This window comes from Rhinolophus ferrumequinum, assembly GCF_004115265.2.
Source record: "Rhinolophus ferrumequinum isolate MPI-CBG mRhiFer1 chromosome 3 unlocalized genomic scaffold, mRhiFer1_v1.p scaffold_36_arrow_ctg1_4, whole genome shotgun sequence".
Taxonomy (NCBI): Eukaryota; Metazoa; Chordata; class Mammalia; order Chiroptera; family Rhinolophidae; genus Rhinolophus; species Rhinolophus ferrumequinum.
In genome coordinates this window covers 1,734,571-1,744,996 of record NW_022680354.1, presented here as the reverse complement: position 1 = coordinate 1,744,996, position 10,426 = coordinate 1,734,571, and the positions used below count along the sequence as shown (strand labels likewise).

At 55.6% G+C, this 10,426-nt stretch overlaps 1 protein-coding gene across 2 annotated transcripts; it reads left to right on the top strand.

Annotated features, from left to right (window-relative positions):
• The first annotated feature begins 315 nt into the window (after positions 1-315).
• On the top strand, positions 316-10,048 carry DACT2 (dishevelled binding antagonist of beta catenin 2). 2 transcript variants are annotated; one of them, XM_033100396.1, is made up of 4 exons: positions 316-572; positions 6,380-6,512; positions 6,834-7,097; positions 8,096-10,048. In XM_033100396.1, the coding sequence occupies exons 1-4, from the start codon at positions 336-338 to the stop codon at positions 9,751-9,753; spliced, it is 2,292 nt and encodes a 763-aa protein (XP_032956287.1). In that variant the 5' UTR covers positions 316-335; the 3' UTR covers positions 9,754-10,048. The 2 variants fall into 2 exon arrangements, with proteins under 2 accessions (XP_032956287.1, XP_032956288.1); XM_033100397.1 differs by lacking the exon at positions 316-572 and adding an exon at positions 4,338-4,467.
• The last annotated feature ends 378 nt before the right edge of the window (positions 10,049-10,426 follow it).

Below are 10,426 nucleotides of genomic sequence, written 5' to 3'. Positions count from 1 at the left end.
TTCCCCATGTGTATTCCACTTTCGTCCTTTCCCCCTCTCCCACCAGGGCTCCTCCTTCCCCTTCTGTCCCCTCTGAGGGTCGCAATACGCATTCTGGTCCCGGGGGACCCCGGGGCGCGGCGCTCAGCAGACGGGGCGGGCCGGGGGGCGGCCGCTGTGACCTCAGGGCGTGTGCAAACACCGCCCTCCGCGGCCACCGATAGGTCCCACCCCACCTTGGCGACCTGCGGACCCGGGGGCGGGGAGAAGCGGCGCAGGAGGCCGCGCGCACTACCGGGGCGCCGCTGGGGAGGCCGGGGAAGCTCCGGGGAAGCTCCTGGAGGCCGGGGCATAGGATGTGGGCCCCGGGTGGTCCTCCGGGGCCTGCGGGCTGGGACCGCCGCAGGGTGGGAGCCCGGCTGCGCGCGGCACTCGCTGGGCTGCACGAGCTGCAGGGGCTGCGCGCCAGACAGCAGGCGCGCGTGCGGGGCGCCCTGGCCATGCAGCCCCGGTCGGCGCCCGCCGCCCCCCGCGGCCCTCGTGCCCACGAGCAGCGGCTGGAGGCGGCGCTGGCGGCGCTGCAGGAGCAACTGGTAAGGAGCACACGCAGGGGTCCTGGGGGCGCGCGGGGCAGCGAGCACCGCGTCCAGGTGCAGGCACCGCGCGGATGGGCCTCCCGACCCGCTGAGGGGCGCCCTTTAGGGTTTCGGTTGCAAACGAGTGGGTGGCGGAGGCTCGAGGCGCAGGGCACTGGGGCTGCACGGTCTCTGCTACTTCCCGGCGGACAGACGAGGATGCATTCCTGTTGGTTTGAGTTTCAGGGCTGTCCTGATAAGAACGCAGTAAATCGGTTTCCCCTGGTGGGAGCAGCTAGGGACTAGGATCAGATTCCCCTGGTACCGTACCAACGTCTCCCAGCTGGAGGGTCAGGGACAGCAGTGCTGGCGTGCAGCGCGTACCCCGAAGGAACGTGCTCAAGTTGATGGGGTCGCGTCATTGTTACAAATGTTGGGGAAAGCCCGTATGGATGCCGGGCCCCTGACCTGGAGAAGGAGGTGTGTCCCTGAGTCCCAGAGGCGGTGCAAGCCGGGGCCTCAGCATCGCCTTACTGCTGTCCCCAGAGTACCCTCTCCGAGGCCAGCTCCTTTTTGTACGATCCACGGAAGACCCCGGCGTGATTGCGCCTCTGGCTTTAATCAGCTGTATGGTTTCAGTTCGTGTATTGGAAACAAATCAAGAGAGTTTTTGTAGTATTGCAGTGATTTTTACTGGATAAAGTAAAAGGCTGTATAGAAACATTTCTACTCGATGGGGTTAATTAACTATTCTTCTGAGTGGATTGTTTTTAAATTAGAAAATCAAGTCCCTCCTGTTTAAAAGTTGCCGTCTGTACCAAGTAGCCTAGCAGGCTGAAGCTTCAGCTTTGCTCCCGGCTGAGCTCAGCCTCCCACACCCCCCCCCCCACACACACACACACACACTGACTTGTTGGCTTCTCTAGGTTACAGGGGCAGGAAGGCCAGCGCCCTGAGATGCCCCCAGGACCCCTGCTGTCTTCCCATGTTGCCAACAGCAGCCTGTACTCCCTGTGACTCAGCTGCTCCTACTTGGAGGACTGGAGCTGGCTATGGAGTGGAAACCTCACACGTAGTTTTACGCGCCCGCTTTTCCGTGTCATGGCAGCATGCGTAGGCTGTTTGCCTCCAGATGCGTCTTACCTGGCACTTGAGCTCAGTGAGCACACAATAGCCCACAAAGATGCATGACACGCGTGGAGCAGGAAGGAGCTGCTGAGATGCTTCCGTGAATTGCTCCAGCGAGGGGGTAGGAACACAGTTGATGATTAACTTGGCCTCAGTAACACACAAATCAGACTTGTGAGCACTCACTCAGCCTCTAATTACTAGTAGCCTTTTGGGAAAGAAGATCAAACAGGTTCTTTTGTTTAACTTTTTTTTTTTTTTTTAATGTGGGGACCAGAAGGAACATGCAGACTTTGTCTTGAAACTTTGTTCTTGGAACAGATTATGTGATCAAAAGAGAAGAAGAATTGAAATGTGTGTGACATCAGCTCAGCGCTTAACACTTCTACATTTTTCTTACAGGGAAAAAATTAGGAGTGATCCTAGGTCTGTGATGAGGAGCACAGCGCGAGACTTTCACCTCCAGGGCAGCTGCACATGTAGTAACTCCCACTTGACTCAGCACCCCCACCCCCACCCCTGACTGTGTCCACCTGGTCAGGGGTCGCCATTCAGGTGTGAAGACAGGAAGAGCTTTATCTGACCCTCAGCACCTTTATCTTGCAGGGGATCCCAAGTGAGAATGAGCTTGAGCATTTCTGGGGATTGAAATGCAATTAGGACAAGAGCAGCATTTGTCACAATCATGCTTATCAAAACACACTGCACCTGTTTAATCGCTGCGTCTGAAATCACAGAACGCGCAGTAGGTGTTTCGTGTTGGATAAATACATGAGCGACTTTTATGCTGTAACAGGTGAAATCATTTCAGGATTTACCATCTCCCTGCTCTAGATTTCTGAGCTCTTGAAGCCCCGTGACCTCTGCCCAAAGTAGTTGTTACTGTCTGGCCAGCCCCTGCTCCCCTGCTGTGTCTTCCAGGGAGATTTGTCATTCCCCCAGAAGTGGTGCCACCCCCATTTGATTCAGGCTAGGCACCCAGCAGCAGTGATGTAGACAGATTTACGTGCCCTGAGGAGTGGGAAGCTCCAGGTCCCAGCAGGAGGCGCTGTGGGTGGGCGTTGGTGGGAGAGGTGCCCTTAGGTGGGAGGTGAACACAGACTGGGGACTCTTTAGTGAGGTCTTAACGCTGAAGAATTTCCTGGTAGTTGACTTTGCTGGTCGTGACTTGTCCTAAGAGTGGCAGCGTGCAACAATTCCTTTTCCACAATAAATGCTGCAGGACAAACTGAGGGTCTGATTGCAGCTGTGACCTCGGTGTCTGGGTTTTCCGAGGGCTGACCGTGCCTGCTTGGTGAACTCTCAGGGAGAGGAGCCCTGTCAAGGTCACGAGTGAGGGCGAGGCCTCCCAGGACCCTGAAGGTTTCTGTCTGCGCCTCTCGGCCTATTATCCATGAGGCTAATCTGTGCCCCAGGCTTTGCTACTGATTGATGGACCTCTTTTCAAGTGAGGGAGTGACGCTGAAGCACCGTAGGGCACAGGCAATAGCCACGGAGCTCATGCGTGAAGTGTTTCCTTTGCACAGTCTCAGCTTTCCAGGAAAGAAAGGAGGTGTCGTCAATGGCCCCTCTGTATCCTGAACGTCGGGGTGTTTTTCACTCTTGTCCCCTGACTCTGCCACACAGGTTTGAGGAGGCTGGGCTGCTGAACTGCAGACAGGAGCAAAAGGCAAAGCAAATGGAAGCAGCTCATCCTCCTGTGAAAGCGAGCCTCTTAGAGACGGGACGAGCCCGATGTGTGTTGATTGATGGCAGTCCCTGGAGAGACGTTCTCAGACGTTTTGTAGTTTGTAGTCATAATTAAATCTTTGGGTCCCTGGGCACCTTGTGAAAATGCAGGTTCCCAGGCGAGCCCTAGCCTCTGTCGATGGGTGTGACAAGGGCCCAGGAATCTGCATTTGTACCTGGGTGATCCACCTCCTGGGGAGCCGTGGGCACAGGCTCAGGGGGATTCTGACACAGTCCACTGCCAGACAGTGAGCCTGAGTGCCTGTGGGGTGCGGAGAGGTAGGTGGCCCCAAGCTTGCTCCCTGCTCTGGAGGGAATCAGTGTGGCTGCAACAGTCAGTGTCACTCAGGGCTGACATTTGTGTGACAAGCTTGTCTCTGCAGAACCGCGTGGGCACACAGGCTGTGTGGCTGGCTCTGCAGGGGTCTGGCTCCATCCTGGTCACAGCAGGGGCTTTTCATGCAGCACAGTTAGACTCCAAGAAGGAGTTAATGAGAAGCAGAGACATAAACCCCAAGTGACGGACAGGAGAGGTTTATGAGGATGGTGTAAACCCCCAGCGTTAAACCCTGGAGTCCACAGGTGTTCCGAGGAGGCAGGAAGTCACCTGTGAGGACCCGGAGCTGTGCGTGGTGGCCTCTCAGCATTAATCAGAACCCACTGATGGAAGGCCTGGCTGGCAGACACCCGTCACCGAGCAGTGGCTTCCAGCACAAACATAGGGCGACTCTTGTTTTGGAAGGGGATTGGCGAGGGAGGGAGGGAGGGAAGAAGCCAGCTGCGGGGTCCCGAGACTTCGTCCTTCAAGAGGAAGAGATCACTTCAAACACTGAAGTGTGGCCTGCCTCCGGGACGTCACTTCACCTTGGTACCATGGTCTTCTTTGATGACGGGGAAAATTGACTCGTGCTCAAAGTACGCACTGGGCCCTTTGTAGGAATCAAAGTGTTTTCACACGATGGTAACTTGCTGGAAGCCCATCTTTGCATGCTCTGCTGGTGCTCTGGTCGAGGCGTTCACCTGGGGACCAGTTTCCCCAGGTGTAACAGTGTTCAAGGTGAGAAGCCAGGACGTTAGGCCAGGCGGGGTGGTTCTGGGAGCTTAGCTATAAGTCAGGACTGGCGTGTGCTATGCTATGTGTACGATCACAGAATGGGAGGCTGCTGCTGTCACACTGGGAGGGTGTCCTGAGGCCCAGGAGTGGGTCCTAAGGAACATACAGTGAGGTGGTGGTCTGCCAATCACCATGCTGAATGCGGGCGCTGGGGCACTGTCAGGGCACGCTGTGCCCACCCCATTCTCTCAAAAGCATCGGAACTTGCTGCCACCTGCTTCCGTGCTGGATGAGTTCTCACGTTATTGAAATTACGGAAGTAATGTTTCTGGGCCCATAAGCTGGGCCTCGGGAATTCCTCATTTCCAATACAATTTAAATACAATTAATCATTTTCTTAAACAGGACGGACCATATAATTACTTTTGTTAATTATTTCCTTAAACATAATTGTTAATCAAAACAAGGAATTTGTGCAGTGGACCTTGACAACAGGGTGAAGTTTTATTGCAGGAAGGACATTGTCATTTATGAATCCCGTGGTGCTAGTTTGACGTGTGTGTGTTTGTGTGTGAGAATATATATCATGAGCACTAAACACCGCATGTATCTGGTTTGATATATACATGCATGTATCATGTATATCACATAGTATATACACATGTATTATATGTATATTATATAACACACATAGGTATTATACTAACATGTATATTATATACTATATGTACACATAGGTATACATATATTATATAGTACATACACATATGTATGTTATATAATATATACACACATATGTAGCATATGTATATTACATAGTATATACACATGTATCATGTATATTGTATAGTGTATACACACATAGGTATTACATGTATGTTACATATAAACATGTATTATACGTATATCACAGTATACACACATGTATTGTAAGTATATTATATAGTATATACACATAAGTGTATATCATATAGTATGCACACACAGGTATATTATGTAATACATAGCTATTATATGTTTATTATATACTATATACACATAGCTATTATATGTATATTACATAGTATATACACATGTAGCATATGTATATTATATAGTATATACATATATATCATGTATATTATATAGTATATATACACATGCATCATGTATATTACATGGTATATACACATGTGGATCATATGTATGTATATAGTCTACACACATGTTTTGTATGTATATTATATAACATGGTTAATACCCATAATCCCCTGTTTTACAGTTGGGAAGCTGAGACGGGGAGAAGATAGAGCCTCTTAGGGCAGAACTAAGATTGGAACCTCTGAACCAAAAAGACCCTCAGGCAGATATTCAGGCTGTTTTTCCCTCAGGCTGGCCGTGCCTCCTCCTTCCCTGATAGCCTACAAAACCTGCATAGTCCAGTATGGGGGGCTGTGCATATACAGAACGGGGGCCTTTTTCTCTCCTGGGAACTTTCCATCCCCTTGAAAGATCAAACGGCCACCCACTCCACCCCCACACCCCATCTGTACACCATGGACCAGGGAGAGAATATGGCAACACAGGCACCAGGCACAGGTCCATTATGCACCAGCACAGGAAAGGGTGTTCGTAGGTAGAACTGAAAAAAGCCAGCAGTTGAAAGTATCGTGTGTGGTGCCTGCCAAAGGAGGTGTTTTGTGCTGTTTTGAGCCAGACTTCACCCCCATAGGCGTATTACTCTGCATCCCTATTAAAGACAGCTAACTGAAAATTGCTGATAAAACAGTATACAGTTGGGGAAAAACCTGTTGGAGGTGGGAGGGGTCAGTGGGCTTTCCCTCCCTTAGGCTGACGCAGAAGCCGAAGTTGTACACGTGCACATGCCCTTCCGGTTTCTGTACTGGAAACAGTTTTCTCGTCTGTCCCTTCTTAGAACCGGCTAAGACGCCAGGACGTTGGCCTGAAAACCCACTTGGACCAGCTGGACCAGCAGATCAGTGAGCTGCAGCTGGACGTGAGAAGAACCTCCATCGAGGCCCCAGACAGCGACAGCCGGCCCAGCTCAGGTACACACACACACACACACACACACACACACACACCACCACACACGGCACATACATACACACCCCACCACACACCATACACCACACACACACACACACACACACACCACACACACACATCACCACACACGGCACATACATACACACCCCACCACACACCATACACCACACACACACACACACACACCACCACACACACCACACACCACACACACACACCACCACACACATGCCACCGCCCCTCCCCCCACACACACACCACACCCCCCACACACACACCGCACACACCCTGCACTGACTGCCTCTGTCTCCCCCTTCCAGGCTTCTACGAGCTGAGTGATGGTGGTTCCTGCTCCTTGTCTGCTTCCTGCACATCAGTGTGCAGTGACCGCCTGTCCTCCTCCCTGGGCACTTTGCTGCCCGCCACCCTCATGGCCCGGACCAGCGCAGGGGACTGCCGGCCCTGGTCAGCTGACGAGACCACCATGTGTGGGGCCCCTGTGCCCACGTGGGGACCCCAGGCCACTGAAGAGGGTGCAGTCCAGCCGCTACAGGACACATCCCGACCCCGGCCAGTGTCTACAGGTAAAGAAGATCCAGGAAGGTTCGGAGGGCCCACCCAGGCGGTGGGGTGCAGACTCCCCAAGTGTCATCCAGGCAGTGGGGTTGTCTTGGGGCACAGACCCCTGGGTCCTATCTAGGTGGTGGGGATGGCTATGGGGTGTGGACCCCTGGGTGCCATCCAGGCAGTGGGGACGGCTGTGGGGTGCAGACTTCCCAAGTCCCACCTAGGCGGTGGGGATGTCTGTGGGGCAAGGACCCCTGAGTCCCAGCCAGGTGGTAGGAAACCTTGCAGCACTGCTCCCCATTTTCTGTAGGCGTTTTGGGGATTTAGTTGGAGGTTGGAGTCACATACCCACTTGTGGTCATTAGAGCAAGGCTGTTGTGATAAGAAGCATTTTTCTTATTAGATGAAATGAACATTGGACGGTTTTCTCAAACACCCTTCCAAAGCCCTGACGCAGCCTGGGTGGCATCTGTCCAAGCGGAGTGCAGCAGCGCTGACGGTGAAGCTGGGAGCTCCGCCCATATGCGGCTCCTCTCCAGGCCTTTACTTTCCTTCTGGCTGTCCCTAACAGAAGGACGCCACCTTTGGCCCCATTTCATTTCCAATACGAGACCCGGCTTAGTGATTCCCTGTGGTCTCTCCTTGGTGAGCACCCTGAGGTGTCCCCTGGTCCTCAGGGAAGGTGTGCCCCCGACCTCTATCCGCCCTGTGGTCGCAGGTCCCTGTCTTTCCAGGCAGCCTCAGAATCTTCCATGAACGAGGCCTCAAACTGACACATTTTGTGTCTAGAATTTGTCTGTCCCTGAAAGGGGAACCATTGGAACCGGTGATGGAATCAGCATGCACTTGAGGTCTCCACAGACAATTTCTGTCCAGGCATCGATGCAAGCAGCCAGCCGTGCGTGGCTTTCTCTGGATGGAGGAGCGCTCAGCTGTGGTTATGCTGCTGTGAAGTGGGATAAGACTGCGTTAGCATCTTCCCTCATTCCTGTATTTGTTCGTTTCTTGTTCCCAGGTGACCTTGAACGAGTCCTACCGGCTGAGGTGGGGCTCCAGAAGGCCAGTGCTGCCCCCAAGTCCACTTCCTTTCTCTGCCATGGGATGGACCTCCCACCCAACGTGCTGGACCCCAAGTACCAGCGTGACCTGGTGTCCAAGGGAGGCAGGGAGGTGTACCCATACCCCAGCCCCCTACATGCGGTGGCTTTGCAGAGCCCGCTCTTTGCTCTGACCAAGGAGACGCTGCAGCGTGACGGCCCCTCGCCCCCTAGGGAGTCCCTTCCCAGCCCCTCAGGTCCCAGCTCAATCCGGACTGGACCCGTCCTTGAGGCTGGCCCAGCTGCAGCCTATATCGACAGGCTGTTACGACTGCGGGGCCAAGGGAACCCCACAAGGGGCAATGTGAGTGAGCAGGGACCCCCAAGATGTGAGGTGTCCCCATCCCAGAGAGCGGAGAGTGAAGGCCACCCAAAGAAGCTAACGTACACCCCAGGAGGAGCACATGTGGGAGGGGTGGCTCAGAGGAGGGACGCCAGTGAGGACGGCCTCGAGCAGCAGGGACCTGTGCCCCTTGTGGGCAACTTGCACCCCAGCTGCCTTCCCGAGGAGGGCCACAAACCCTCCAGTAGCTGTGTCTGTGTGGGGACCACGCTGGGCTCCCCTCAGCTGGGGTGTAGGCCTCCATCTCCTGGCTCTCAGGCTCAGCAGCCAGCTCCTGACTGGTGGGAAGGCAAAGCCAGGTCCCCCCCCAGGACTGCCGTCAGGGAGAGCCCCGCCCTGGCCCCAGGGCAGTGTGTGCACCCCCACTGTGTTGGCAGCAGAGCTTCCCCCATGGGGCTGAAAACTGGCCACCCCATGACAAAGGCTCTAAAGATCGGGAGGGGGACCAGCGACAAGGCACTAAGGGCAGGGAGGCAGCCACCACCCTGGGGCGCCCTTGTAGGCCCCCAGCTGCCCCCTGAGTGGGGGGCTGGGCTCCAGAGGAGGCCCACCCTGGTGGGGGAGGCGCCCGGCCGGTCCTGCTCTGAGTCCAGCCTCTACCCTGTGTCCCTCCTCATCCCCCTGCTGGTGGCCCACCAAGAGGGCCACCGGGCTTCGGCCCAGGCCTTGTTTCCCTTGGAAGCAGTGCCACCCATGGCGGCCGGTGGGGAGACCCGGAGGAAACAGCGCAGGTGGCAGTCCTCCGTGGAGATCTCAGCCAGGGCCCGCCTGGCCAGTGCCCAGGGCCCTAGCCTGGGGCCCCCACGGCCCGCAGCAAGGAGAGGGGGTGGCCCGCGGCCTGTGTGCCCCCGGGCCAGGCCCAGGCTGCCCCGCCAGGACGCCCAGGCCAGGAGCGAGTCTGGCGGCTCGGAGCACTCAGCCGAGTGTGCCTCCCTGTTCCACTCCACCATCGCGGAGACCAGCGAGGACGAGGGCCAGGCCAGCGACCACACCGCCAGCCGCTTCGGGGATGGGGAGTCCAGTGGCAGTGACGTGGAGGGCGGTGCCCAGGCCAGTGGGAGCCGCCTGGCCTGGCCTCGGGCAGCCCCCCAGCAGCCCCCGCGGGCTGCAGCCGGCTCCAGGCCGCCCCTGCCCCCGGTGCCCAAACTCTGCCGCATCAAGGCCTCCAGGGCCCTAAAGAAGAAGATCCGCAGGTTCCAGCCGGCCGCTCTGAAGGTCATGACCATGGTGTGAGCCGGCCAAGAGCTGCTGGCCCAGGCAGAGTGGCCAGTGTCCCAGAACAAGCCATCTGAGGACCCGGGCATGACAGGCATGTGGCAGGCACGAAGGGGCCTTCCCAGGGCTGCGGAATCGAGCTTCAAAGGCCCGTTTAACATGCGGACATGGGTTTGCGTGTCATGTTGCCATTTGCTTGCCAGAGGGGGTGATGGAGCAGGTGCCCTGAGCTGGGCCCCGCAGTGACTCGGGGGCACATTCCCCCACCCCATGGAGACGTTCCAGGAGACCCTTGCAGTGTCAGGTCTCACGCGCTGACTGCATCTGTCAGCATCTCCCCGGGACAGACTTCTCACCTCGCTTTCCAGGTGTCTGTGTTGTCACCTGGTGGTTGCTCACCTCTGTCCTTGCCCTGCTCCTCTGGGCGGTGTGTCCCCAGTCCTTGTAAACCATCCCTCCCCAAAAGCATCCTTTTTAGGAGACGGCTGCAGGACTGTGTTCTGGAAATTGGATTGGAGTGCGAATCCCTTGTTAAGTTCTCAGCATGAATAAACATGCAGATTGTGCTGTATCTTCGCCAATCACATGTTGGGGAACATGTTTCCTGTCCCTTTTACCGTCCCTCCTGGAGGTTCCCTGTTGGGCCTGTCGTAGGTGTTCAGCAAACCCTTGTTCCTCCCATCATGTGGAC